The sequence below is a fragment of the Mustela erminea genome, chromosome 20 (assembly GCF_009829155.1).
Source record: "Mustela erminea isolate mMusErm1 chromosome 20, mMusErm1.Pri, whole genome shotgun sequence".
NCBI classification, from domain to species: Eukaryota; Metazoa; Chordata; class Mammalia; order Carnivora; family Mustelidae; genus Mustela; species Mustela erminea.
Window position 1 is genome coordinate 7,336,854 of NC_045633.1, and position 26,425 is coordinate 7,363,278.

The 26,425-nt window shown below is 37.3% G+C and overlaps 2 protein-coding genes across 7 annotated transcripts in view; both read right to left on the bottom strand.

Moving 5' to 3' along the window:
- LOC116581350 (ATP-binding cassette sub-family A member 3-like) overlaps nt 1-10,011 on the bottom strand; it is a 183,551-nt gene extending 173,540 nt beyond the window's left edge. For 4 of the 5 annotated variants that reach the window (XM_032328504.1, XM_032328502.1, XM_032328505.1 and 1 more), the window contains exons 1-3: nt 9,858-10,011; nt 2,423-2,535; nt 1,619-1,871 (exon numbers count right to left, since the gene is read on the bottom strand). In XM_032328504.1, the coding sequence (XP_032184395.1) occupies nt 1,619-1,871; nt 2,423-2,482 (313 nt within the window). In that variant the 5' untranslated portion in view covers nt 2,483-2,535; nt 9,858-10,011. The remainder of the gene's footprint in view (nt 1-1,618; nt 1,872-2,422; nt 2,536-9,857) is intronic. The other variant, XM_032328503.1, reaches the window with a different exon arrangement.
- A 2,046-nt stretch (nt 10,012-12,057) lies between these two features.
- The window catches only part of LOC116581390 (ATP-binding cassette sub-family A member 3-like), a 124,420-nt gene continuing 110,052 nt past the window's right edge, over nt 12,058-26,425 (bottom strand). For both annotated transcript variants that reach the window (XM_032328554.1, XM_032328555.1), the window contains exons 27-32: nt 19,775-19,962; nt 18,990-19,160; nt 18,421-18,611; nt 13,505-13,578; nt 12,989-13,103; nt 12,058-12,312 (exon numbers count right to left, since the gene is read on the bottom strand). In XM_032328554.1, the coding sequence (XP_032184445.1) occupies nt 12,293-12,312; nt 12,989-13,103; nt 13,505-13,578; nt 18,421-18,611; nt 18,990-19,160; nt 19,775-19,962 (759 nt within the window). In that variant the 3' untranslated portion in view covers nt 12,058-12,292. The remainder of the gene's footprint in view (nt 12,313-12,988; nt 13,104-13,504; nt 13,579-18,420; nt 18,612-18,989; nt 19,161-19,774; nt 19,963-26,425) is intronic.

Here is a 26,425-nt window from a genome sequence, read left to right on the forward strand (position 1 = left end):
TGAAGACTATAGGTGAAGGGAGGGAAAACTGGAGGAGGAAATCAGAGAGGGAGACAAACCATGAGAGAGTATGGACTCTGGGAAACAAACTGAAGGTTTCAGAGGGGTGGGGATTGAAGGATGGGGTCACTGGGTGATGGATATTAAGGAGGGCACGTGCTGTAGTAAGCACTGGGTGTTATATGCAATTGATGAATCACTGAACATTACATCAAAAACTAACGATGTACTATATGGTAGCTAACTTAACATAATAAAAAAAAAGAATGAGGCTACAAACAAGAGCTATGGTAAATATCTGGGTAAATAGTTTTCTTAAGTTCTTTAAAATACGTTCATAAATCACAACACTTTCTGATATAGTTTTCCTTTGTGTAGATGTGAAAATAAAGTAGTAAAATGTTTTAAGTTGATTGTGAAAAATTATGCATGCATTTTTTTAAACCCAAGAGCAAATAATATTATATCATAAGTCCAATTTTTCATTTTTTTCTTTCATGGTGTGTAAGAATCCTTCAACTAACTCTTTATGAAGTTACAAAAATTTTCTGTTCTCTCCTAAATATTTTATCATTTTACTTTTATTCTTTTATTTTTATTTTTTTAAAGATTTTATATATTTATTTGACAGAGAGAGAGAGAGAGCAAAAGCAGGCAGTGCAGCAGGCAGAGGGAGACAGGGAAGCAGAGTCCCATCTAAGCAGAGGGCCTGACATGGGGTTCCATCCCAGGACCCTGGGATCATGACCTGAGCTGAAGTCAGATGCTTAACTGACTGAGCCACCCAGGTGTCTCTCAGTTTACTTTTATATCTGTGATCCATTTTGATGTATTTTTTTAGATCTGTAATGTAGATTCTTTTAGACCTGTGATCCATTTTGATGTGAGGTTTCATTGTTTTGGCTAATGATGTATAATTGTTTAGCACTATTTGTTGAAAAACTTACCCTTCCACTATTGTAGACAGTATTTTGGCATATTTGTGTAGTTCTATCTCTGTATTCTCTACAGGTATAATTTGTTTTATTGCACTTTGCAGATACTGTGTTTTTTAAAAATTGAAGGTCTGTGGCAACCCTGAGTCAAGCAAGTCTAGTGATACCATTTTCCAATAGCATTAACTCATTTCATCTATATGTCACATTTTGGTAATTCTTGAAATATTTCAAACTTTTTCATCATTATTATATGTGATCAGTGACTATGACTTAATGAAAGCTCAGATGGTAGTATTTTTTAGCAATAAAGTATTTTTAAGTTCAGGTATGAGTTGCTTTTTTAGACATAATGTGACTGCATACTTAACAGACTATAGTATAGTGTAAACATAACTTTTATATGCACTGGGAAATGAAAAAATTCATTTGACTAGCTTTACTGCAGTGGTCTGAAACTGAACCTGTGGTATGCCTATATTGTTTCATTTATCTATATGTCTATCCCTCCACCAATACCACACTATCTTTATAGTTACATTGCAAGTTTCAAAACTGGGAATTTAAAATTGGGAAATTAAAATTGAAAATTGTGACTCCTTTTATTCTTTTTTTTAAAAACACTGCTTTATCTCCACTGAAAAACAATTTTGTAAGTGTTACAGAAAACCTTAATTTCTAACCTTTTATACTGGTGTTCAGATTCCTCTTTACATTCTCAATGATCTCCTGTATCACATCAATATTAGAAGGCACATAAGTCAATTCCCACTCTTCAGGATTTTTGAGGAAAGAAGGCAAAGAATTGACGGGCTGAGGAGTATAACTATAAGGTCCAACAACTTTTATAGCAATGTGTGTACGGAATACCAAAATCATCACTGGGAACACCAGTGCTGTTAAGATTTCCAATGTTAAAGTAAAGAACTGCCTCCTCTAGAAGAGAAACAAAAAGATGGTGTTAATTAATTTAAGGACACACATTCAATGCAAATGAATAGTTCTATGATATTAAACTCATGACGGTTTTACTCTGGAACAGCCAAGTACTTCCCAGACTGTCTTGTTGCACCTTCACCTCCATCCCTCCCAACTTGCTTTCTTTCTTTTTTTTTTTTTTAATAAAGATTTATTTGACAGAGAAATCACAAGTAGACAGAGAGGCAGGCAGAGGGGGAGAGGGAAGCAGGCTCCCCACTGAGCAGAGACCACCCACCCCCTCAATGCAGGGCTCAATCCCAGGACCCTGAGATCATGACCTGAGCCGAAGGCAGAGGTTTAACCCACTGAGCCACCCAGGCGCCTCCTGTTCCCAACTTTCTTATAGGCCATACTATTCTACTGATTAACTCAGTTTTATACATTTGGAAGAGCTACCTTAGAGCTCTGGAACTGATTTTTTCAAAAGTATGTATACACACATATACACACAACCCTGAACTGCAACAAATGGCCATTTATGAACATTTTACACAGCCTTTACCCACCTTTAAGGTAAAATTTTTCCAGAGGAGCACTGCAAATTGGTTGAATGTCAACAAATCCATTCTCTACAATTCACCTCCAGGGGTAGAGGAAAGGTTTTATAATATTAAGTCACCTAATAATGTGAACATCAAGCAAATAACAGAATTACTTCTTTCTCCTAATGTTCTTCTTAATCGGCCTCAAATATTGATAGCAGGAATAACTACATATTGGAAATAAAGAAAGTCCTCTTGTTTTCATTTTTATATTTGTTTACTTGATATCTAATGAACTTCTAATACATTTAAAATATAAGATGTGGTTCCATTTCTCCAAATGGTTATGTGCCTGAAGGTATGAGGGCTGAATCCTAATTCTTTCACAGAATGATGGCGTGAATGGTCTCACAATGATATATTTAGTCCAATAAAACACATACGTACATGTAATAAGGAAAATATCCATGAATACACTAATATAAATACTTGTAATACCAAAAATGTTACAGTCCATGGGACTGTAACAAGTGGAAAGATAATTCTTGGCAGACCACCATTGCCAGGGCACTGCATTGACAGGAGACTGCAAAACAAGCTCAGTTTTCCTGTAAAACAGGCCTATTTACTTAGTCTAGAGTTTCAATCTTAGGGACAGACATAAGGTTTCACACACTTAGAGGCTAAGTACGTGGACCTAGGGAATGTAAGCAGGGAGACCACCATTCTTATGCACTCCTTTGTCCTTGCCAGAGCTCAATGATATCTCACAGAAAGAAGCTTATACAGTCATCTGGAACCTCAATTTTTATACCAAAATTATCCTCATGGAGATATAAAATATGTGAATTTTCAGTGAAGAAACAGAAAGATTATCTAAGAAATGCTCCATCAAAGCATAGGGAAATTCTGTCAAACCTTTGATAATCAGATAATTCCAACACTACTTAAGCTTTCAAGAGCACAGAAGTGAAACAATCAAGTTATTTTTAGGAAGCAAACCCAACTCCCCCAAAAGAAACAACATAATTCCACTTACATATCAATGAGATATTCTAAATACTACCAAATATAATCCAAGTATTAAAAAAATTATACTATAAGCAAGTGGCATTATTCCAGGAAAAAAAAGATGGTTCACTATTAGAAAATCTATTGTGGAACTCACAATGTTCATATATCTCACATGGAAAAGTCTTATAATTACCTTCTTAAAAAGGCCTTATAATTACCTTCTTAAAAAGGCCTCTGACAAAATTGAACTTCTGTTCCTGATTAAAATCACTTAAAAACTAATAGGAATTCATGAATATGTCCTAATACAGTAAAATGTATATACCCCACTTTAGAAAAAATAATGATGGCTACTATTCCCACTACAGGTTAACAATGTATTAGGATTTTAGACAATGAAATCAGACAAAACAAGAGTAAAACTATCTCTACCTGCAGATATAATTGCTTGACCCAAGAAAACCAATGTGAAAAATAAAAAATTTAATCTTCTTAAGGACAGAAAAATAAAGATTTGAAGGTATACATGCACCCTGATCTTTATAGCAGCATTATCAATAATAACCAAGTGATGGAGAGAGTCCACATGTCCATCAACTGAAGAATGGATAAAGAAGATATGGTATAAATATACAATGGAATATTATTCGGTCATCAAAAAGAATGAAATCTTGCCATTTATAATAATGTGGATGGAACTCCAAAGTATTATGCTAAGTGAAATAAGTCAGTCAGAGAAAGAAAACAGATGAACATATGGAAAGTAGACAGTGGAGGGGGGGATAAACCATAAGAGACTCTTAAAGATAGAGAACAAACTAAGGGTTGGTAAGTGGGAATGGGCTAGAAGGGTGATGGGTATTAAAGAGTACACTTGTGATGATCACTGGGTGTTGTATAAAAGCGATCATTCACTGAATTCTACTCCTGAGACCAATTTTGCATTGTATGTTAACTAAAACTTAAATTTAAAAAAAATTCAATCTTTTGAATTTTCATAGGATATAAAACTTTACTTATTTATAGTGCGATATATAACATAAAAACCAGTAACTTTCATATACACAGAACTTATAAACAAAAAACTCATTACAAGACATAAAGAGAATACTCTAGTTTATAATGGCAACAAAAAGACAAAAATCTTATAAATAAATGTAATAAAAAATGCTGCAGGTTTATATGAAGAAAACTTTAAAGGCCTCTTATAGGGGTGCCTGGGTGACTTATTCGGTTAAGCATCTGCCTTCAGCTCAGGACACAATCTCAGGTCCTGGGACTGAGCCCCATGTCAGTCTGTCTGTCCAGTGGGGAGCCTGCTGCTCCCTCTCACTCTCCCTCTATGCTCTGCTCTCTCTGTCTCTCTCTCAAATAAATAAATAAAATCTTTAAAAATAAATAAAGCCCTCTTGTAAAACTCAGAAACAGATTTGAACAGTTAGAAAAATATTCCTTGTTTTTCAATAGGATGATCCAAAATCATAAATATGTCATTTTTCTCCAAAGTCCACATATATTTAATGTTATCCCAATGAAAATAATAATCAGTAAGTATCCTTTCATTCTAAAGTTATTTGGAAAGGTAATAAAGAACAGGTAGGAAAATACTGAAAAATAAGATTAATGAGGTGAACTTTAGCTCTACCAGATGCTAAAACATACTATAAAGTCTCTACACTTAAAAATGGGTGATAGCTGGGATGCCTAGGTAGCTCAGTAGGTTAAGCCTCTGCCTTCGGCTCAGGTCATGATCCCAGGGTCCTGGGATGGAGCCTCACATCAGGCTCTCTGCTCAGCAGGGAGCCTGCTTCTCTCTCTCTCTATCTGCCTGTCTCTCTGCCTACGTCTGCCTTCTTGTGATTTCTCTGTCAAATAAATAAATAAATAATCTTTTTAAAAAAATGGGTGGTAGGGGCAACGGGGTAGCACAGGTGGTTAAGCATCTGATGCTTGATCTCAGCTCAGGTCTTGATCTCAAGGTCCTGAGTTTAAGCCCTGCACTGGGCTCCTGTGGAGCCTAGTTAAAAAAAAAAAAAAAAAAAAAGTGGTACTAGTACATTAATCGTAAGCCAAAGAAATGGAACAAAATACAAAGTCTGGAAATAAACCAAAGTACATACAGAAACTCAGGATATGCTGTAGGTAACACTGAATTCACTGGGTAAAAGATGTATTTTTTTAAAAAAATGTTGCTGGAATAAATGGTCATTTGGAAACAGATAAAACGTGGGAGTGGGAAAAGACTCCACGAATTAAAATCCACTAGTAATACAAGTTTCATAAAATAACATGTTTTTAAAGTACGTTTTGTGCGGTTAACATGAGTAAATTAAAGAAACAAATGACAAACTGAGAAAACTAGCAACTCATAGGCAAAGGGCTAATCTCTCTAAAATGGAAGGGCGAAATAAGCACCAAAAAATAGAAAAAAAAAAATAGTGTGGTATTGGTGAAGAGACAGAAACAGACCAACAACACAGATAAGGGTCCAGAAATACAATCAGATATTTATGATCCACATAACTGTGGTCAAATATTTTCTACAAATTACCAAGGAAATTCAACAGGTAAAGAAAAGACTTCAAAAAATGGTGCTAGGACAACTGGGTATGTGTATGGGAAAAAAAAATGAGCACTGATCTTACCTCATACCACACATAAAAATGAATCCAAAATATATCACAGATCTATATTAAAAGCCTAAAAATTAAAGCTTTCAAAAGAAAACAGGAGAAAATCCTCAAAATCTGGTATGTGAAGATTTCTGACTTAGGACGCAAAAGAGAAATAAACTGGACGTAAGTAATAAAAAAAAACAAAAACAAAAACAAAAAACTTTTACTGTTCAAAAGACACTGCTAAGAAAACTAAAAGGCAAGCCAGAAAAAGAAAATGTTTACAATACATGTATCTGATCAAGATCTCCTATCTAGAATACAAGTCATAGAAAATTACAGAGACATAAAACAGAGCAGTACTCTAAGTATGGGAGGATGTGAGAAAGGGTATAAGAAGAAAGAGCCAGGCACAAAACGTACATCCCACATGATTGCATTCATATGGAATACTTGGAAGAGGCAAAATCCTATCAAGGGTTAGGGTGTCCAGGGTGAGTGGTGGTTGAAAACAAAGGGGCAGGAGGATATTCTCTGTTGTGATACAAATGGTCTGTGTCTTCACAGAGGTATACATTTTTCAAAACTGATCAAACTGTCACTCAAAACCTGGGCATTCCATATTATGTAAATTATACTTCAAGTGAAAAAAATTTTAATATCATTACAGCTCCTATATACTAAGCGCGGAGGCTAAAAAACAATCTTCAGCATTAAGATTGTGACAAGACACCTTTGACAGCCCTATAGTGGGGATAGTGTCATTTTCCTTTGGGTCCCAAACAACATGAAGCCTAGTGCATTGCCCATTATTTATTTAAAGACTGCAATCCTGAACACCTCAATTAATACAAGACTAACCTTATTCAAAATGGCATGGCAGGTGTTTTGTTTACATGACAATGGCATAACATCAATTTATAATTCATACAGTCTTCTAACTGTGCAATTATGCCATTCTTGAATTTTTCATTAAAAGGTAGGGCTTCACATAAGGGTAAATATTACCCCTCAGTGGTAGATAAAAGACACTTAGTAGGTGTCTGCTACATTAACAATAAAGGGGTTTAAAGCAAAACAAAGATTCATACAGAAAGGTCATCATTCACCAGAACACTGGAATTAGTAAGATAAAATGTACACAGATAGAATGATTACATAAATAATAGCAATCCCTTCAGTAAAATCCTATTTATCTGTTTCAAAGAGGAGGATAAAAACTGTGTTTTCATGGGAGGATAATATATTGTGAAGGGGGAAAAGATGAAAAGCATTCTATTTGATATAAATACTTTTTTGTAAAGATATACATATATATTATTTTATGTAGAGAGAAGAAAAATGGCAGAATATATTCTAATTTGTTGACATTATTTGTCTCTCAAGAGTGAAATATAGATTAACACATTCTACAATTTGTTATGTCTGTAAGACTTGAGTTCTCTACAATGCACATGTACCATTTTTCTAATCGTTTCTTCAGATGTTGGGAGTTATAAATCTGTGAAGAACTACCCGATGTACTGATTGACCCAAGAACTTCTTTCTCTTGCTCTTATAGTGGGTAATATTTCAAAATATTAACTGTAAGTTTCCAACTTCATACAATTTTAGTGTCCCATCCCCCATTCAAAAAAAAAAATTTTTTTTTCCGGTCTCAAAAAGAGAGAGGAACACCTAAGCCTAAAAGGACAAAATCTAGTTCTTTCCAATTACCCTTTCTAGGGTAACACAAATGATTTGAAATTATGCACAAAGAGGAAAAGCAAAGCTTCTTAATACCCTGTCATCCCACCTTCTTTACTATCCCGAGGAACAGATCTGGGAGAATCTTCAGGCAGAGGAATTCTGACTCCACAAGAGCCAGGCTAGGAACCAGTTCATCTATAATAATCTGGCCTTAAATACTAAATGCACACCCACTCCTGTCCACCCCAAACTTGGATGCAACCCTGGAGTGGGAAGGAGAAGAGGAGGAAGTTGAAGGCACATGAAGCTGGTGTGTCTAAAAAGTTTTAAGGCAACCTACTGATGTGTGGTCTCTAAAAAAACAATTAAATGGAGTTACTGAAAATTAAGCCATTATATTCCTTATAGTCCTAAATTCTTAGAATGAGACATATACTCACTATACTTCATTTTCTTTTCTAAAAAGCACTGAGCTGTTCTGAATGAAACACAACAGCTTTCTTAATTCTGGTAAAACAAAAGTATCTTTCCTTTTAAATCTTCTGCCTACTTTGCATAAAATGAGGTGACCAGGATGGCTTGGATGTTCCTCTGAGCTGGACTAATACCATATATAGGACTCTCCCTGGCTGTAAGTCCTGATCACCCTTTTCTCTGGGTATCTCCTTTAGAAAACCTTTAATTATACATCCTTTCTCTGTCTAAAACATATGCAACTCTTTTAACGAGCCTCTTACCTGTTTCACCACCCCAAACTCACTCTCTGAAGGACCTGGGAGTCATCCTTTGTAATGTAATGTAATCCTGAAGGAAGACAGCACCCCTTTCCAGTCTCTATAGGACTGTAGGAGCTAGCTTCTAACAGTCACCAATAAAAAACACACATGGCTTAATCACAGAAAACCACAGGAACAAACTTCAGGAACTTACTCAATGTGTTCTACTGGTCAACCTTAGTTCAGTGCAATTTCCACTTTGGCAGAGGAGAACTAAGACACTTGAGCTTCCTGCAGCATTTAACTTCCATACCCTTCCTCTACGTACGGAACATTTACTAGGTTCTATCAGTTGAAATAATTCAAATTACCCTCAGAGATGGGTACAAGTGGTATCCAGTTTCTTTTAGACGATGATACCTAATTTACATTATTAGGTCATTGCTATAATCTGAATGTCTGTCTTCCTCTTCTCCCCAAATTGGTATGTTGAAATCCTAACCCCAGTGTGATGGTATCACCATCAGGGACACGTGGCGTGTGATTAGGTCATGAGGATGGAGCCCTGATGAATGGCATTAGTGTCCTTATGACACACGCCCGAGAGCTCCCTTGCTCCCTCCGCCCTGTGAAGGACACAGTGAGAAGATGCCTGTCTGAACCAGAAAGCAGGCTCTCACCACACACTGAATCTGCGTGGAGCGTTGATCACAGACTTCCCAGTTTCCAGAACTGTCAGTAGTACACTGGTTGTGTTCAAGTCACCCAGCCTGCAGTACTCTGTTACAGCAGCCCCAGCTGACTGGACAGTCACACAGCAAATAAACTGGGATTCCCCAGGCCTAGCTAGACCCACAACATGTGCCTCCAGAGCCCTGGCTTTCAAATACTGGGCACAGCCAAAATGCAAATTTTGTGTAATTTGCTCTGGTTAGCTTCTCTGTGTGTTTCGGGGTCCAGAGAAGTGGCTTTCACTTCCTGTGCTTGTTTTGGTGTTTTTGAGGGGGAGGACACTTTCTCCCCGCCTGGGGAGCCCTGGGTGCACTCTCCAATGCAGGGGGACCTGGAGAGGGAAAGGATGGGAGTGAGGTCCAGGGAGGGAAAAGCAAAACGGGGTGGAGGGTCGGCACTGGGTGTGGCGGCCCCTGACATTCGACATGAGGTATAAGGTAATATTATGTATAAATATTATGTATACTACACACAAGGGGATTTGGGGATCATTTCAGAGGGGAGTCCAGAGGGTTGTGGAGGGTTCCAGTGTATTTGGGGGTTTGGGGTGTTGCGTGCTGTTCACACTTTCGGGCCCTGCGCTCAGAGTGGGGTCGGCCGGTCGGCCTCCAGGGGCAGTCCCGGGAGCACCTTCTGCCTCCCCCGGGGGAATCTGGGGAGAAGACAGAGCAGGTAGGCAGGTCCCACACTCACCTGTCAGGGCTCGAAACCGCCAAGGCCACACCTCCACCTCCACCTCCACCTAAGAGGAACTCGCGTCACCCGCGCCGAGCCTCCTCACAACGCCTGCCCCAACCGCCCTGCCACGGGCTGCTTCAGCGCTTCCCGCCGCCTTCCTCGCGCATGCGCGCACTTGCCCAGTCCCCAGCCCGCCCCTGACTCCCTGCAGCCCTTGCGCACTCGGGCTTCACCGCCTTTCCAGCCAGTCTCCCTCTCCCACGTGCGCACCGGGACCCTCCCCGGGAGCCCTCAGAGCGCGAGGCCTCACTAAACTCTTACTTCGGACGCTGCCCCAGGCCCATGAGGGCCCTACCTCGGGCCCTTTCGCTTGCTCCCAGGCGCTTCGCCTCTGCACCCCACTGGAGGACCCAACCATCCTTCCCTCTGTCGCTGACTCCCTTCTCCCTCATGTGTCACGGTCACCCAGTAGCCGGTGGCAGGAGGAGATGGGAGGATAAAGTGGGAGGAGATCAGTGGCCGCCGCCCTCCAAGGTTGTGGGCATCAACAGAAAACTTGCGGAGGTGCTGGCACAGGGGCCCGCAAAGCCCAGATGCGGAGCGACCCCATCTGAGGCACGTCGCCACTCGCCTCGCCCGGGTGGCAGGCGCCGCCTTTGCCCGTGCACGCTCCGCGCGTGGAGACCCCCCGCTCCCCACTGCACCCTCTGTGCGCCCTGCCGTGACCCACCAGCCACTCAGTGGGCCTCAGCCCCCCACCTTTCTCATGCTGCTCCAAGGCATTGATGGCCGCTTCTCTTGGCGCATCCTCCCCGCCAAAAGGCATCTCCACCGTAGCTTGATGGTTGGAAGCCCAGGTTCTGAACTCTGGACAGATCTCTTCCCTACTAGACCAGGTATCGAGTTCCGGCCTCAGCGCTAAATGGAGCTGGGCTCTTGAAGGATCAGGTTAAGCTTTGTTGGGAGCGGGTGCTGGAGGGACCCTGCAGGACCAAGGGCTGCTGTCCAGGGTCAGGTGTTTTCTCTGATTCTTCTTGCTATCACCTTGCTGCTGTCAGCAGCAGGTGTGGAGGACATTTCGCAGCATTTACCCTACAGGCCCACTCTCATTAACAGTGGATACTCAGTGCCTCTCGCAGGTGCCCCTTCCTACTACCAGCCCGTCAACAACCACAGAAAAGTTCCCTGCTTGCTAGGTCCAGCCAGTTCCCTGTTGGCCGGCCTAGGCAGCCTGTACCCCATAGGGGCACTTCCTGCTTGCTCCGCAGGTGTGTAAATGCCTTGACCCAAGGCCAAGGAACTTCCCACCAACTTTACCTTTTCCAAGAAGGTCTGCATCCCAGCCTTAGGGAGGAGTCTTCTTCCAAGTTTGTTTCTTCCTTGAGTATTTTCCCTCAGCCATAGTGTATTCTTTTTTTTTTTCTTTTTTATTTAAGAATTTATTTATTTGACAGACAGAGATCACAAGCAGGCAGAGAGAGGAGGAAGCAGGCTTCCCGCTGAGCAGAGAGCCAGATGCGGGGCTGGATCCCAAGACCCTGGGACCATGACCCTAACGGAAGGCAGAGGCTTTAACCCACTGAGCCACCCAGGCGCCCGGCCATAGTGTATTCTTCACTGTTTTTGGAATTCTACTAAGCACTTTGGAAGCACTGCATCATTTAATCCTACTACAAACCTCTGAAGTAGCTATAAGGAGGTATAGAGAAAGAGAACGCCCTATTCAAATTGCTGTGTGGTTTCCAGGCTCTTAAGAGATATTCCTGCTTGCTTGCTGGGTGACCCTGGATGAATCCTTCACCCCTCTGTGTCTTCCATGTACAGTGAGGATAATAATAGCTGCACTACTTACTTCAGAGGTTTGTAGTAGGACTAAATGATGCAATGCATGCAAAGTGCTTAGTAGAGGAACAGGCCTACAATTTTTTGTTTGTTTCTTGCTGGAAGATAAGAGGTGGATTGTAAGATAGGGAGGGACAGTGAAAGAGAGTACCACATTAAAGGAATATTAAAAAGAGTCATTATTGATCCCAGCTGTGAGACCAGATGCAAGTAATAACTTAATCAAATGAGTTCTCTCTCCCCTTTTAAAGGTGGCAAGCCTTGTAAACAAATTTTGCAATTACTGAAATCACTGGTAATGTATGGCATGTATGGGAGTTGAACCCATAAAGAGTTATACCTAAAAACAATAAAACACAGAATAGCTTCTGGGTATTATTTTATTACTCACAAAATCCAAATGAGAATCTAGAAACCTTAAACAAACCATCTCAAAATAGAGTAGCTTCATGGACTCCTTCTGTCTTGCAACTGGACAACAGTCATCCCTACTCATCTGCTCATCTGCCCATGAATCTTGAACGTGATGAGAGTTCTCATGTGGCTTATGGGGGACTCCATGTGCCCAAACAAGATTTGAGGAAGAGCTCTCTGTCTCCCTCTCCACTTCATTTCTTCTTCTTTCCCTCTTAATCAGAAGTGGGATGAGAATAGGGAAGAAAACACACTGTTTTTAGAGCACTGTTTTGCTTTCTGTTCTTGGCACACTAAATGTCTTGGTACAAAGATTCTCTTACAAATGAAGAATCTTGGTTTGAGTTTTGGAAATAAAAACCCAACTTACCCTACCCCTTAAACTTTGATATTGATTTTAATTAGATCCTTTTTGGTATAAAATTATGTGTGCAGTCATGGGAAAGATGATCGGATACAGGCTTAATGCTCCTCTTAGCCATAACTCGAGTACTGACCCATCATCCTCGTGCTTTTCAAGCTGTCCCATCTGACAGCACCGCCATTTCTAAATGTTTCTGTTTAAACATTCAGAATGCTCAGGAAGAGGTCCTTTCCCTACCCTGATTAATGACGCTCTTTTATATTGCTAGGAAAATGAACAGGAATTTCAACAAATGTCTTTAGATTTGGATGTGCTGTATGCACAGGCCACTCATGTAAATCTACAGAAGAGTGACATATGTTCTTCGGGGGAAAGGGAGTCTTTATTATGTAAATATACTTCTATCAAGATATGCCCACACATAGTGATGCCCATCTGTGTGTCCATGTGTAGATGGAGAGTCTGAGAAAGACCTAAGTGTCACTGGTTGGGAGTGAATCTCATGGTACCTTTTCTTTATAATCACCTTCTGTGTTCTCCGGGCTAGCAAAGGCCAGGAAGATTTGTTCCAGTGTTATCTGACTGATGGAATAGTCTTCTAAATTGAATTGTTCTTTAGCATCCTCCAAAATACCAAATACCTTTAGTAACAACAGCAATAAAAAAGCACAGTTACCATTATAGTCCTCCCTTCCAGTGCCCAACCCAGATAAGCCTCTCCCGCACTTCCTCCAAATCCTGTCAAGTTAATGTTGGAGGACAAAAGGGGGAGACAAGAAAATGTAGAAAACATAATTGAGAATCTCTAAGGAAGCAGTTCTGTCCCCATTCTCTTAATGGACATAGACTAACAATGGGATTTAAGGAACAAATTAATTAAACTCTAGGGACTTTTGGAAAATAACATACTTTACGTTACTTTTCTGCTCCTCATACAAGGTCAGGCTCCCATTACACATACTTGGATATCAAATACCCCCCCCCCCCAATCATTGGTGCTTTCTTAGTATGTAATGTTCGAAGGTCATGGTTTCTACATTACCTTTCCCCAGCTCTTGTCCTTGCTGGGAATATAGTAGGTAAGGATCCCTTGGTTCTCCTGCTTTAATACACTATCTAAGAAATGAAAGACAGGATAGATGAATAATCTTGCATATATCATTTTAAATTTCCAAAATATTGCTACATTAGCTTAATTATTCACAATAGAGGGATGAATAGACATTGTTAATACAAAAAGGAACATGGCCAAATAACCTGCTCTCTTTGATATATATGGCATGGTTAATTACTTTTGGATTTATTCCTGATGAAATAGTCTTATTATGTGGAGTTCATAGCAATTATTGAGTGCAGGCTTTCCGGGACAGTAAAATTGTCAGCTCTGATAACCCTATGTAAAAACTCTGAGCCTTCTAAAATTCTAACATTAGAAAGACTTTATTCCTGAACATAGTACTGAGAATATGAACTGGCCAGATTTTCACTCTGGTTGTGTGGCTACATATGCATGTGCGGTGTGCTTGTTGGGGAGGAGAGCAGGACAAGGCCTCCTTGCTTTTTCATTATTACATGCCCTGTGAAAGAGGAAATCATACATGGGAGTCACCGAAGTCAGGCTGTGGGTTCTGGTTTTGTTTGCTGGGAATAAGAACCCACTGGTGGAACAAAAGGGGAGAGGGTGGTAAGCACTTCTAATTGAAACAAATAAATGTGTTTACACTTATCAGTGCATGATTTGTAGGTCGTTGCAAATTGGATACTGGGGTCAAAATGTTTTAAAGTAAAAAATACATGTTCGTAAGGATGAGTGTATTTTCTTAATGTGAATTTTAATGCATGTATTGCCTCCGTGATCCCATAAAGCTCTTTTTTGTGTGCGAAAAATTTGAAGCATGGAGTTTAATGAATTTTTCAAAGCAAACCCTCATGAATTCACCCTATTTAGGCCAAGTAATAGTAACCCAAACTCACCCTTGTCCCACTCCTCAGCCTCTAATTCCCAATAAAAAATTACCAATACCTTCATTGTTATTGTGGACATTTTTTTTTCAAGGTGTTTTTACCATGCATATACCTCTAAAAACTGAGGTAGAGTTTTCCTACCTTTGACCTTTATGTGAATGGAATCATCTAGTATATTTTCTTTACTTTCTTCTTCTTTCATTCAGTGTTTGTGAGATTCATTCATGCGGTTGCATATAGCTATAATTCATTTTCTTCTCTAAATAGTAATCTGGCATATGAATATTCTGCAATTTATTTTCCATTAGGCTACTGATAGACATAGGCTACTGTCTGACTGTTGTGAATGTTACTGACTTAAATATTATTTTACTTATCTCTTTTTATAGGTGGATGCAAGTGTCTAAAATATAGCTGTAGGTAGAATCATTGGGCCATTGCTTTTTAAAAAATTGGTCCAGTTTCACCTGTGAGATATAGTGACTTGGAAAGACTGTCACTCCCACTGTTAGTACAAGAAAGCTGGACATATTGCAAATTATTGCATTTCTTGAACCCCTCAGTTTCCTGACAGGACAAACTCAGGGCAAATAACTAACCCATATCTGGGTAGAGACAGGCATCTACAGAGAAGATCAGACCCATAGCATTTGCTTGTACAAGGCAGACACAACTAGATAACATAAGCTGAAATAAAAAATGTAATAAATTGCTGAAGATCAAATATGGGATAGCAAGGGAATTATGAAACCCATTTTTAAAATTTTAACCTCTTTAATTTGTGTTTTTTGGTAGTGCTTACTTCTTACCAGAGAACTGAATTTTGCCTGTGAGCCAAGCTGACTTTTTTTTTTTTTCATTTAATGCAGGAGTTAAGTCTATTTATGCATATTGAATGGAACAATATATTTAGTTACAGTCTTCCTATATAATTTGTAAAGTTATATATGCATATATACCAGGTAAATGCATAAATATAAATACAAATGTAAATATACAAAATATGACTGTGTGTATATGTGTTTCACTTTGTGGGTGGTTCTTTTTCTTACTGTTATACTTGTGATAGAGTATTTATTTTGTTCTAATGGTTAACTTCATTCTAAAGTTAAATTGTCCCATCTTTTTAAGATACTGGAATAAACATTCAGGGCTCACCAATAGTTCCTGTGCAGACACCTCTCTAGTCATTCCTCGGTTGACATGAAATTTTTGTCTGCATAGTCTTCAGGCAGAGCCATCAGGAGTAATATCCCCTGAATACCTGTTTATAACTCTTTTTGAATTTTATTCTTGAACATCATTTTGGCTATATATGAAAACTATGGCTTACATTTTTCTTGGCATAAGAGGTTTTGTCACAAAGCCCAAAATCAATCTAATTTTCTTTCCCTTATAAATTTTCCTTCTTCCCCTTGTTTTTTTAAATCTGGGATCCAAAGGTCATTCCACTTTTTTATTAAAATACAACAGTTAGATTGGAAAATTCCTTGGTGGTGTTGATATTTTTCAGGTTGTCTTTTCAGTAAACAAGTTTGTCTCATCTTAGGAAATTTTCTTGAATGATAGTTTTTAGGTATTTTTGTTGTTTGTTTGTTTTTTAGTATGTGTTCTAATCTATGGCATTGCTTTTCTCCTTTTGGACTAATTTCATTGTTGTGTTGGACTGTCCTTGCCTTGCCTCTTGCTTACTTTATTTTGAAACCTCACCTGTGTTTCTGTTCAGTGGTTTTCTGTTTTTCTCCTTTCCAATCTCCATTTCCCTTGTGCTTTCTATGTGGTTTATTTGCTCTTGATAAGTATTTCTGAAATGTCTAACTTAAAATACCCTTTTCAATGTCTGCATATCACCCTGTTGGCTAGCCATCTAATCTCTTTATCTTTTCAATTGAAATTTAGGATTTTCTTGTATACCATTCATTGCCTTCTTAATTCTTTAGGCTTATGTTGAAATATTAGATAATAGTTTCATCTGCTTTGTGGCCTTATAGCTCTGCTGTTCTTTCAATGTCTATAGGTATTTTCTTTTATCCTCTTTTATTTATGATATTTTTCTGTGGGATTCAATTATAATCTTTTACAATTTATAATCTTTTCAGTCATTTATCTTTAAATGAAATTACTTTTCTTAAAGCTTTAGAAGGAGTTTCCTATGTAGAAGGTGAGGTGGGACAGAATATCTTTCTTAGCTTTAGTCCAGTCCGATTCCTTCTGAGAGTCTTCTGGGATGTATAAAGTAATAAAGCCTCCCAGTGTAGATCTTCCTCTGGCACTCTCTCATACCTGCATCCTCTGTTTCTCCCCACACTCAAAGCTTAAATTTCAGATCCTTTCCTCCAGAGAGGATCTCTGCTTGCTCCTGCTTGGAATCATAGGATGCCCCTGACCGCCCACTTGAGGGTCCCCCTTTACATGACAGTCTCAGCATAAGCTTCTCAACTGAAGAGGATCCAGAGTGATCCCAGCGCTACAATGGCATTTGCTTCCACAATTAGCATTTTCTAAGTGCTCACTTTTTCCTTTGTTTTGTTTCTTCTTTTTTTTATTCCTTCCTGTTTGCAGGTTAAAATTTGTTCTCTCTTTTTTTTGTAAGCCAATTATTGTATTAAAAATGTATTTGTTTTAATTTTGATCAATTTTTAGTTTTGTTTTACCAACAGTACTTTTCAGAATATATAATCTTCCATGTTGTAGAAATAGAATCATCTTTGCATTTTAAAAAAAGAACTCACACCATTTAAATTTCCTTGGGATTATGTAGAATAATTTATTCTAAGTATCTGATTATAGTGGCAAATCCTCTTTAAAGTATACATTCTAGATGACTTTTGCTTGTAATATTTATTTCTTCTTTTTAAAAATCAACATTTACGTGTAGGTTCCATGCCAGGTTTCTTTTTGATTCTGTCATATTTAAATAGGTATTTGCTCCAGGATGATGTAAGGAAGAACAGGGCAACAACCACCTTATAGTTGAGAATGTGTCTCAAACCCACATTCTCATTAAACCTCTTGTGTCCACATCCTCAAGGTCTTGGGTCAGAGTTTAGTGTCCTTCCTTCAAGCAGAGCTAGGACAGCACACAATAAGTGAGGGTTTTTTCGTCACAGCTTCTTTAGACACCACATGAAATAGAAGTCTGATAGAATAAGTACTCAAAAATACGTGCTGAATGAATGCATTAAGTGAGTATTAAACTTCGTAATGGACACATCCATCTGCAGGTGTCATAGGACCTCACCATCACTATGACCAACACTGGTGTAATCATTTTCCCATACATCTGTTTTTTACATCTGCTCTTCCATTCATTTCTTATCTGTTTTGTGATCTCTATTCCTACTCTGCAATCAATCATGCTATTTTCCATTGCTTGGAAGATAAACTTACAACTCCTCAACCTGACATACAATAGGAACTTCTGTGATATTTTGCTCAGCCTAACAAAGTGGAAGGTAAGATGAAAAACCAGCATTATTAAAATCTTTGCCAAGCTTCTGCTTTATGTTTGGAAAGAGAGGGAAAGGACACAAAAGAAATAGTTGCTATCTCTGATATTATGCCATGTAGGCAGAGAGGTGCTTGTTGAATTTAGCAGCAGAAGCAGAACTAGTTTTGAGAGAAGAGAAAAGCTTAGTGGTTCTCGTTTGCATTTCTATACCACATCCTGGCCGAGATACCAAAAGACTGGGGATACATGCATAGGTGGAGGAAAAAAGCCTTAAAACTTTGCATGGGTAATATGTGAAAATAATTAGGAATTGTATTAAAAAACATGACTTTAGTGATGTAATTTATATTGACAGCTTGAATCCAAAGCTGCCATATTAAAATGATACAAGAGCTGAGTGAGAACTTTTGTATGTGTGGAAGATCAATAAATATCAATAAACCATAAGAAACAGTTATTGAAGACATAAAACATATGGATGGTGAAACAGAAAAGCCCATGCTTTAAAACATCTATATAAAAGTTAGTTCAATTTAATTTACCGGGGAATGTCAGTGTGATGAAATACTTTAAACCATCCAGTTTACCCTTCTGTGCATCAATCTTGACCTTGACCTTCAGGATGTAAATGTTGCCAAACTTGTTTTTGAGATGTTGAGGGCTACCCAGGCACAGAAACTTTCCCTGCACCATTATGGCCAGCCTGGTACAGAAGGCATCACATTCCTCCAATCTAGCAAAACATAATAGCATAAAAAATTCTGTTTTGGAGAACATTCTGTAGTTCAAACAGAGCCAGGATTTTATGACTCTCTTTTCAGTGTGAAATGGAATTTGCTCATCATAAAGATCATAGTTGAAAAGTGAAATTTTTTAAAATAATTAGTAGTAGGGTACATGTCCCCAAACACATCTCCTGAACTTCCTGCTCTCTCCCCATTCAAAATTCTTTAACTCAATGAAGATTTTTGGCCATTCCATTCATTAATATTAAGGAGAAAATCAAATACCTAAGCAAATTTATTATCAATATTCCTAGCATCAAATAATTCTCACTTATAGCCACTACAATACTTGCCAACCCTCATTCAAGCCTCCAAATGAGCCACACCTATGGGAAGTTATAATGATGGCTTTGCCACTTTCACATGTCCATGTCACAGCATTCCAGAGCAGGTGTCGGGCTACAGGGTCCATGCCCGTTGATGGCTCATCCAGCAAAATGACTGAGGTCTTTCCCATTAGGGCAATAGCAGTACTCAGCCTACGTTTGGTTCCTCCACTTTATGGTCATAGAAGGAGAAGAAGGGAAAGAGAGGTTATATAAATTAGTTCCTTATAGGAAAGAGCATAAACATATCAACAAACACGTAATATGGAATTCCACAATGTTGATTAGTTACACTTCAATACATTAGCAAACCCAGTACAGGTGTACATATCAATTAATTTTCATTTGAAACGTAGATGAGTGACTGATTTTAGGTACACTGTCAGGGGCATTTATTCACCTGTGCCTAGGGTACCATGATTTTCCAAGTATAAAAATCTACCATAATTCAAAGGGCCTATATTCCTACTTTCTTATGAGACAAAGAACCATATGGACACTAGGAAGAATACAATAATCCATTTTGAGATTTAGAGGCTACAATTCAAATAGAATAAGAATTTTTAGTTTCATCTCTGCAAAGGAAATACTTGGAACTACATTGATATGTCTTATTAGTATTATCTGAAATCTAGCAACTTGTGAAATAGTTTTACCATTAGATAATTGTGTGATAGAGGGACCTAAGTGAAACTGTGCTCATTTATTTCAAACACCAGAAATACAGGGAAGCATGTCAGCATTAATGGCAGCAACACAAAGATCATCATAATGAAATGACTCACCTGTAGGTTCTGATAAGCTTGTCAGCATGGGCTTCCAGTTGCATTGAACTCAACCATCTATTCACATAGAGCTGAATCTGGGGCTCAGATACTCCCCATAATCTGGCACACATGATCATTATTTCCCGACCAGTCATGTATTCCAACAATGCATCATATTGAGGACAATAGCCAACTCTTGACTTCACCTGATTACAAGAATTGCTTTAATAAGGACCCAAGTTATCTATTCCACTGGTCATCCCTGGATGAGATAGAAGACCACAGTTTTCCAGACCATGTCTCTAAGAGTCCTACCAAGAATTTTTATTCTTTAAGTCTGAACAATGATGGTTATTGGACCTATTATATTAAGTTGGAATAACAGCTTCCTCAATTGATTTTTAAAGATCTTAGCAATAAAAAGTTAAAATCCCAGTGCCCACTGAATTTGGAGGAGTATTAGAATACAAGATTCTCCCCTCAGTAATAAGAAACTCTAAAGGACATGGCCATCATTGAAGTTTTTTGCACTGCACAACCTGCACAGCCTGGTATAGATCTTGTTTCATAGTAAGGCTGAACCAGAAGCAAAGACTTTCCCCACTTCCACAAACAGGAGAATGCAATGACTATTGTTTTGCCAATAACTAATCCTTTTATGGATTTGCATTCAGATGCACATAGATAAAAAATAACATCATTTTATCAAAATTAAAATTAAAAATAGTTAAAATTATTCTAAATACTTAAAGTTCTTACTTTTCCTCTGAGATTTTACTAATTTATAGTAATCCCAGATTGTTTATACCCCTAATCTCTTGGTAGAAATCAAAACAAACCCATTATTAAAAAACTATGTTACATTAGTCACCATATAGTACAGCATTAGTTTTTGATGTAGTGTTCCATGATCCATTGTTTGTGTACAACACCTAGTGCTCCATGTAATACATCCCCTCCTTAATACCCATCACTGAGCTAATCCATCTCCACTCCCCCTTCATCTCTAAAACCCTCAGTTTGTTTCCTGGAGTCCCTAGTCTCTCATGGTTTGTCTCCCCATCTGATTTTCCCCCTTTCATTTTCCCTTCCTTCTCCTAATGTCCTCCATGCTATTCCTTATGTTCCACAAATAAGTGAAACCATATGATAATTTGGCTGACTTATTTCACTTAGCATAATCTCTTCCAGTCCTATCTATGTTGAAGCAAAAGTTGGGTATTCAGCCTTTCTGATGGCTGAGAAATATTCCATCGTATATAAGGGCCACATCTTTATTGATTCATTGGTTGAAGGGCATCTCTGCTCTTTCCACAGTCTGGCTATTGCGGACATTGCTGCTATGAACATTGGGGTGCATGTGCTCCTTCTTTTCACTACATCTGTATCTTTGGGAATAAATACCCAGTAGGGCAATTGCTGGGTCATAAAAGAAACACTTTTTTCTATTTTAAAGGTTTAAAATTATTCTCCCATATAATTTTTGAAAGTAAATGAGCTGCATACAACCATAACTCAACTAACAAAGAAAAAGATACCATGAATGCCATGGGTAGAAACGATACTCACGAGAAACATATTTGAAGTGACTTCAGATGTTGGAATTATCAGCAGATGTGAAAATGATTGTGCTTATTATGTTTAAATAAATTTTTAATACTTTAAAATATATTCATGAAAAAAAATGAAGCTGGAAGTATCACAATTCCAGATTTCAAGTTGTACTACAAGCCTGTAGTAATCAAAACAGTATGGTACTGGCACAAAAAACAGACACACAGATAAATGGAACAAGGGCAGAAAGCCCAGAAAGAAACCCATGATTATATGGTCAATTAATCTTTGACAAAAGAGACAAAAATATGCAATGTGACAAAAACAGTCTCCAGTCTCATCAACAAAAGAATGAAACTGGGCTACTTTCTTTTACCACATACAAAAATAAACTCAAAATGGATTAAAGACCTAAATGTGAGATCTGAAACCATAAAAATTCTCGGAGAGAACACAGGTAGTAATTTCTCTGCTTTGGCCATAGAAATATTTTTCTAGATATGTCTCCCGAGACAAAATCAAAGCAAAAATAAAATATTGGGACCATATTAAAATAGAACGCTTCTCCACAGTGAAGGAAACAACAACAACAACAACAAAATAAAAGACAAGCTACTGAATGGGAGAAGATATTTGGAAATGACATATAAAGGGTTAGTATCCAAAATATGTTTAAATTTCACCCAAAAAGCAAATAATCCAATTTAAAAATGGGCAGAAGACATGAGCAGAAATTTCTCTAAAGAAGACATCCAGATGGCCAACAGACACATGAAAAGATGCTCATCACTCATCAACAGGGAAATGCAAATCAAAACTATACGGAGATACCATCTCACACATGTCAGACACACAAGAAACAACAGGTGTTGCTGAGGGTGTGAAGAGAGGAAAACCCTCCTGCATTGTTGGTGAGAATGAAAACTGGAACAGCCACTGTGGAAAACAGTAGAGTTTCCTCAAAAAATTAAAAATAGAACTACCCTATGGTCTAGTAATTCCACTATTGGAAATTTACTCCAAAGACAGAAAACCACAATTCAGATGGATAAATGCACCCCAGTGTTTATTGTAGCATTATTTATAATAGCCAAATTATAGAGGCAGACTAACTGTACATTGATTGATGAATGGATAAAGAAGAAGCAGTATATACATAGATATACAATGGAATATTACTCAGGCATAAAAAAGAATGAAAACTTGCCATTTGCAACCACAGGGATGGATCTAGAGAGTATCAAGCAAAGTGAAATGTCAGAGAAAGAAAAATACGACATGATTTCATTCCATATGCAGAACTTAAGAAACAAGGAAACAAACAAAAGTGAAAAGAGAGAGAGACAACCCAAGAAACAGACTCTTAACTATAGAGGACAAATTGATGGTTATCATAGAAGAGGTGGTAGGCAGTGGGTGAAATAGGTGATGGTAATGAAAAATATATTTATCATGATGAGCACTGAATAATGTATGGAATTGTTGAATCACTACACTGTCCACCTGAAATTAATATTATACTATATGCTAATCACACTGGAATTAAAATAAAAAGCTTAATAAAATTTTTAATATCTTTATGAGAAAGAAAAGTATAAAGTCACTTGGATATTTTGGGAATGAACCACATATAACATCTAAAAACTAAACATAAATAAATAAATAAATAAAGTAAGTCCATAAATAAAGCAGGCTACAAACTTTGTGAATGCATTTGACAGCAATTTAATGACAATTGAACAAATTAACTTAACCTGGAGATTAGGTAATAAGAAAGCAGCTGGGATGCAGCAGAAAAATTAAAAATGGGGAAGTGTGAAAGTGAAGGATAAATTGGAAATATGTGGATAGCCAAAGTTGCAGAAGGAGAGAAAGGAACAGGAGAAATATTTGAAGAAATTGTTAAGTGAAAATGTTACAGAACCGATTAGAGACACCAATCGATAAATTGAAGAATGTCAACACATTCCAAGCAGGACAAAATTTTAGATTCATATCTAAATATTTCATATTGAAGCTTATGTAAAACAAAGATAAAATATAAAAGCTACAGAGAAAAGAAAGTTTATCTATAAAGGAATATCAGAATGAGCTAATTTCTCAAAAGTAGTGATGGGAACTAGATGATAGGGAGACAACAGGTCAATTTGCTAAAGAAAAATAATGGCAAACCTCAAATTTCTATACACAGTGAAAATATCTTTTGCCAATGAGGGTAATTAAGAGGAATTTACAGATAAAAAACAAAACATGAATAAGAAAATTTGCCCGTGAGTTTCAGATTGAGAATCTGCAATTGCCATTTCTACTCTGTGCCAAGGAGAGGTTCTAGCCATGGCTAGAAAAAAAGCATAAGATTGGAAAGAAAAATAAATTGTTATTTGTAGCAGTCATGATTTAAAAGTAAACATTCCCCTCCAAAAGTAAACATTCCAATATAATTTATAGACAAATACTAGAATTAAGAGAGTTTAGTAATTTTATTGAATACAACTTCAATATTTAAAAATCAGTCACACTCAGGGTACCTGGGTGGCTCAGCTGGTTAAGCATCAGGTTCTTGATTTCAGTTCAAGTCATGACTTCAGGGTCCTGAGATCCAGCCCCACAGTGGGCTCTGTGCTCAGTGGGGAGAGTGTGCTTTTCTCCCTCTTTCTCTGCCCCTCCCCTTGCTCTCTGTTGGACTGATGATGGGTATTAAGGAAGCACATAATGCATGGAGCACTGGGTATTATATGTAAACAATGAATCTTAGAACACTACATCAAAAACTAATGATGTACTGTATGGTGACTAACATAACATAATAAAAATAATAAAAAATTAAAATAAATCTTTTTAAAAATCAGTTGCACTCAATAGACAATCGGCATATAATAAAATATAAAATCACTTAAATGTTAAAACATAATATGTAGAAATAAATTACACACAGTACTATTTTTTCAAGATCTTATATCCAAACAAACTAAATTGCCTCTTTAGTGTAAAATCCCTAAAATTTAGTGTAAAACCCCAATTTAAAACCATTATTCTGAGACATTTAGTGAGATCCAACACCTGGAAAGATGTATTATGTTCACTATAAGTCTGTCAATCTTCTAAAATCCCACTTAAAATTCTAGGATTTTTACACAAAGATAAGCTAATTCCTCAATTCATCTATAATTTAATTTTTATTTAATTAAAAAAGACTTATTTATTTATTTGAGATAGAGAGCATGAGCAGTGGGAGGGGCAGAAAAAGAGGGAGAGAGAAAACCCTCAAGCAGGTTCCCCACTGAGCTTGGACCCCGATCCAGGGCTCTATCCCAGGACCCTGAGATCATGATCTTAGCCAAAATCAAGAGTTGGATTCTTAACTGAGTCACCCAAGAGTCCCTCAGTAGAAACTTTTAAGGCTATAAAGTAGTGAGTGGAATGATATATTTAAAGTGAGAAAAAGAATCAGCCAAGAATTCTATACCAACAAAACTGTCCTTCAAAAATAGGGAGAAAATAAGAAATTCCCCAATAAATAAAAAAATGAGGGAGTTTATTACCATCAGATTTACCCTATAATAAACACTAAAACCCATCCTTTACACTGAAATTAAAGGACACTAGACAGTAAATTAAAGCTGTATGAAGAGATAAAGATCTCTGGTAAAGCTAATAGATTGGCACATTTAAAACCAGAATTATTACAATTTTGACTTATGATTCAACTATTTATTTTATACAGTATTTAAAAGGCAAATGCATAAAATAACATTTAATGGTACACAAAGTATAAAGATGTATTTTGTGACAACAATGACAAAGTGTGGACATGGGAACAGAGGTGTACAGAAGTAGAGTTTTGTGTGTGATTGAATTTCAGTTGATACCAATTCAAAAGAGATGGTTACAACTTTAAGATGTTAAATGAAATCCCAAAGATAATCACAAGGAAAATAACTTTATAATATATACAAAAGGAAATAAGTGTATCAAAACATCCAACTACAAAAAAAAAATCAGCTAAACACAATGTAAAGCAGTAATGGAGGAAATTAGGGGTAAAAAACACAAGAGATACATAAAACAAGAAATGGCAAAAGTAAGTTCTTCTCTAGTAGAGATTCCTTTATTTTTAAAAAGATGTTATGTATTTATTTGAGAGAAAGAGCATAAGTAGTGGGGAGGAGCTGCAGGAAAGGGAGAGGCAGACTCCCTGGTGAGCGGGAAGTGTAATAAGCAGGGTTTGATCCCAGGACCCAGGATCATGACCTGAGCAAAAGGCAGACACTTAACCAACTGAGTCACCCAGATGTCCCTCTATCGGTAATTACTTTAAATGTAAATGGATTTAATTCCCCAATCAAAATGCATAGATTGGCAAAATGAATTAAAAAAGCAAACGTGATCCAAATATCTGCTATCTAGTCAGACTGACTTATGTTTAAGTACATAAATAGGATGAGAGTTAAAGGACATGAAAAAATTTCATGCAAATAATGCCCCAAAGAGATGGGCCTAAACAATTATTAGACAAAATAGACAAAGCCACTAACTATGACAAGGACAAATACAGTATTATATATTGATGAAAGATCAATTTACCATGAAGATATAATAGTTATACATATATATGCACCAAACATCAGAGCTCCAGATTATATGAAGAAAAGAATAATAGATTTGAAGGGAAAAATAAACAGCTGAAAAATATGAGTTGGAGACTTCAATACTATACTTTTACTTATTTTCTTTAAATTTTATTATGGAAGTATAGTTGGCATACAATATTATATTAGTTTCAGGAGTACAACATAGTAATTCAATTTTATACAGTATGCAGTGCTCACCATGATAAGTATAGTTACCATTTGTCACTAAACAATGTTATTATAATATTATTGACTATATCCCCTATGCTGTGTTTATCATCTCCATTACTTACTTATTTTATAACTGGAAGTTTGTACCTCTTAATCCCCTTCACCTATTTTGTCTATCTCCTTATCCCCTCCTCTTTTGGAAACCCTCAGTTTGTTTTTTGTATCTAGAGTTCCTTTCTGTTTTTCTTTGTTCATTTTCCATTTTTTTTTAATTTTTTAATGTTTATTTTTTAAAAATATTTATGTTCAATTA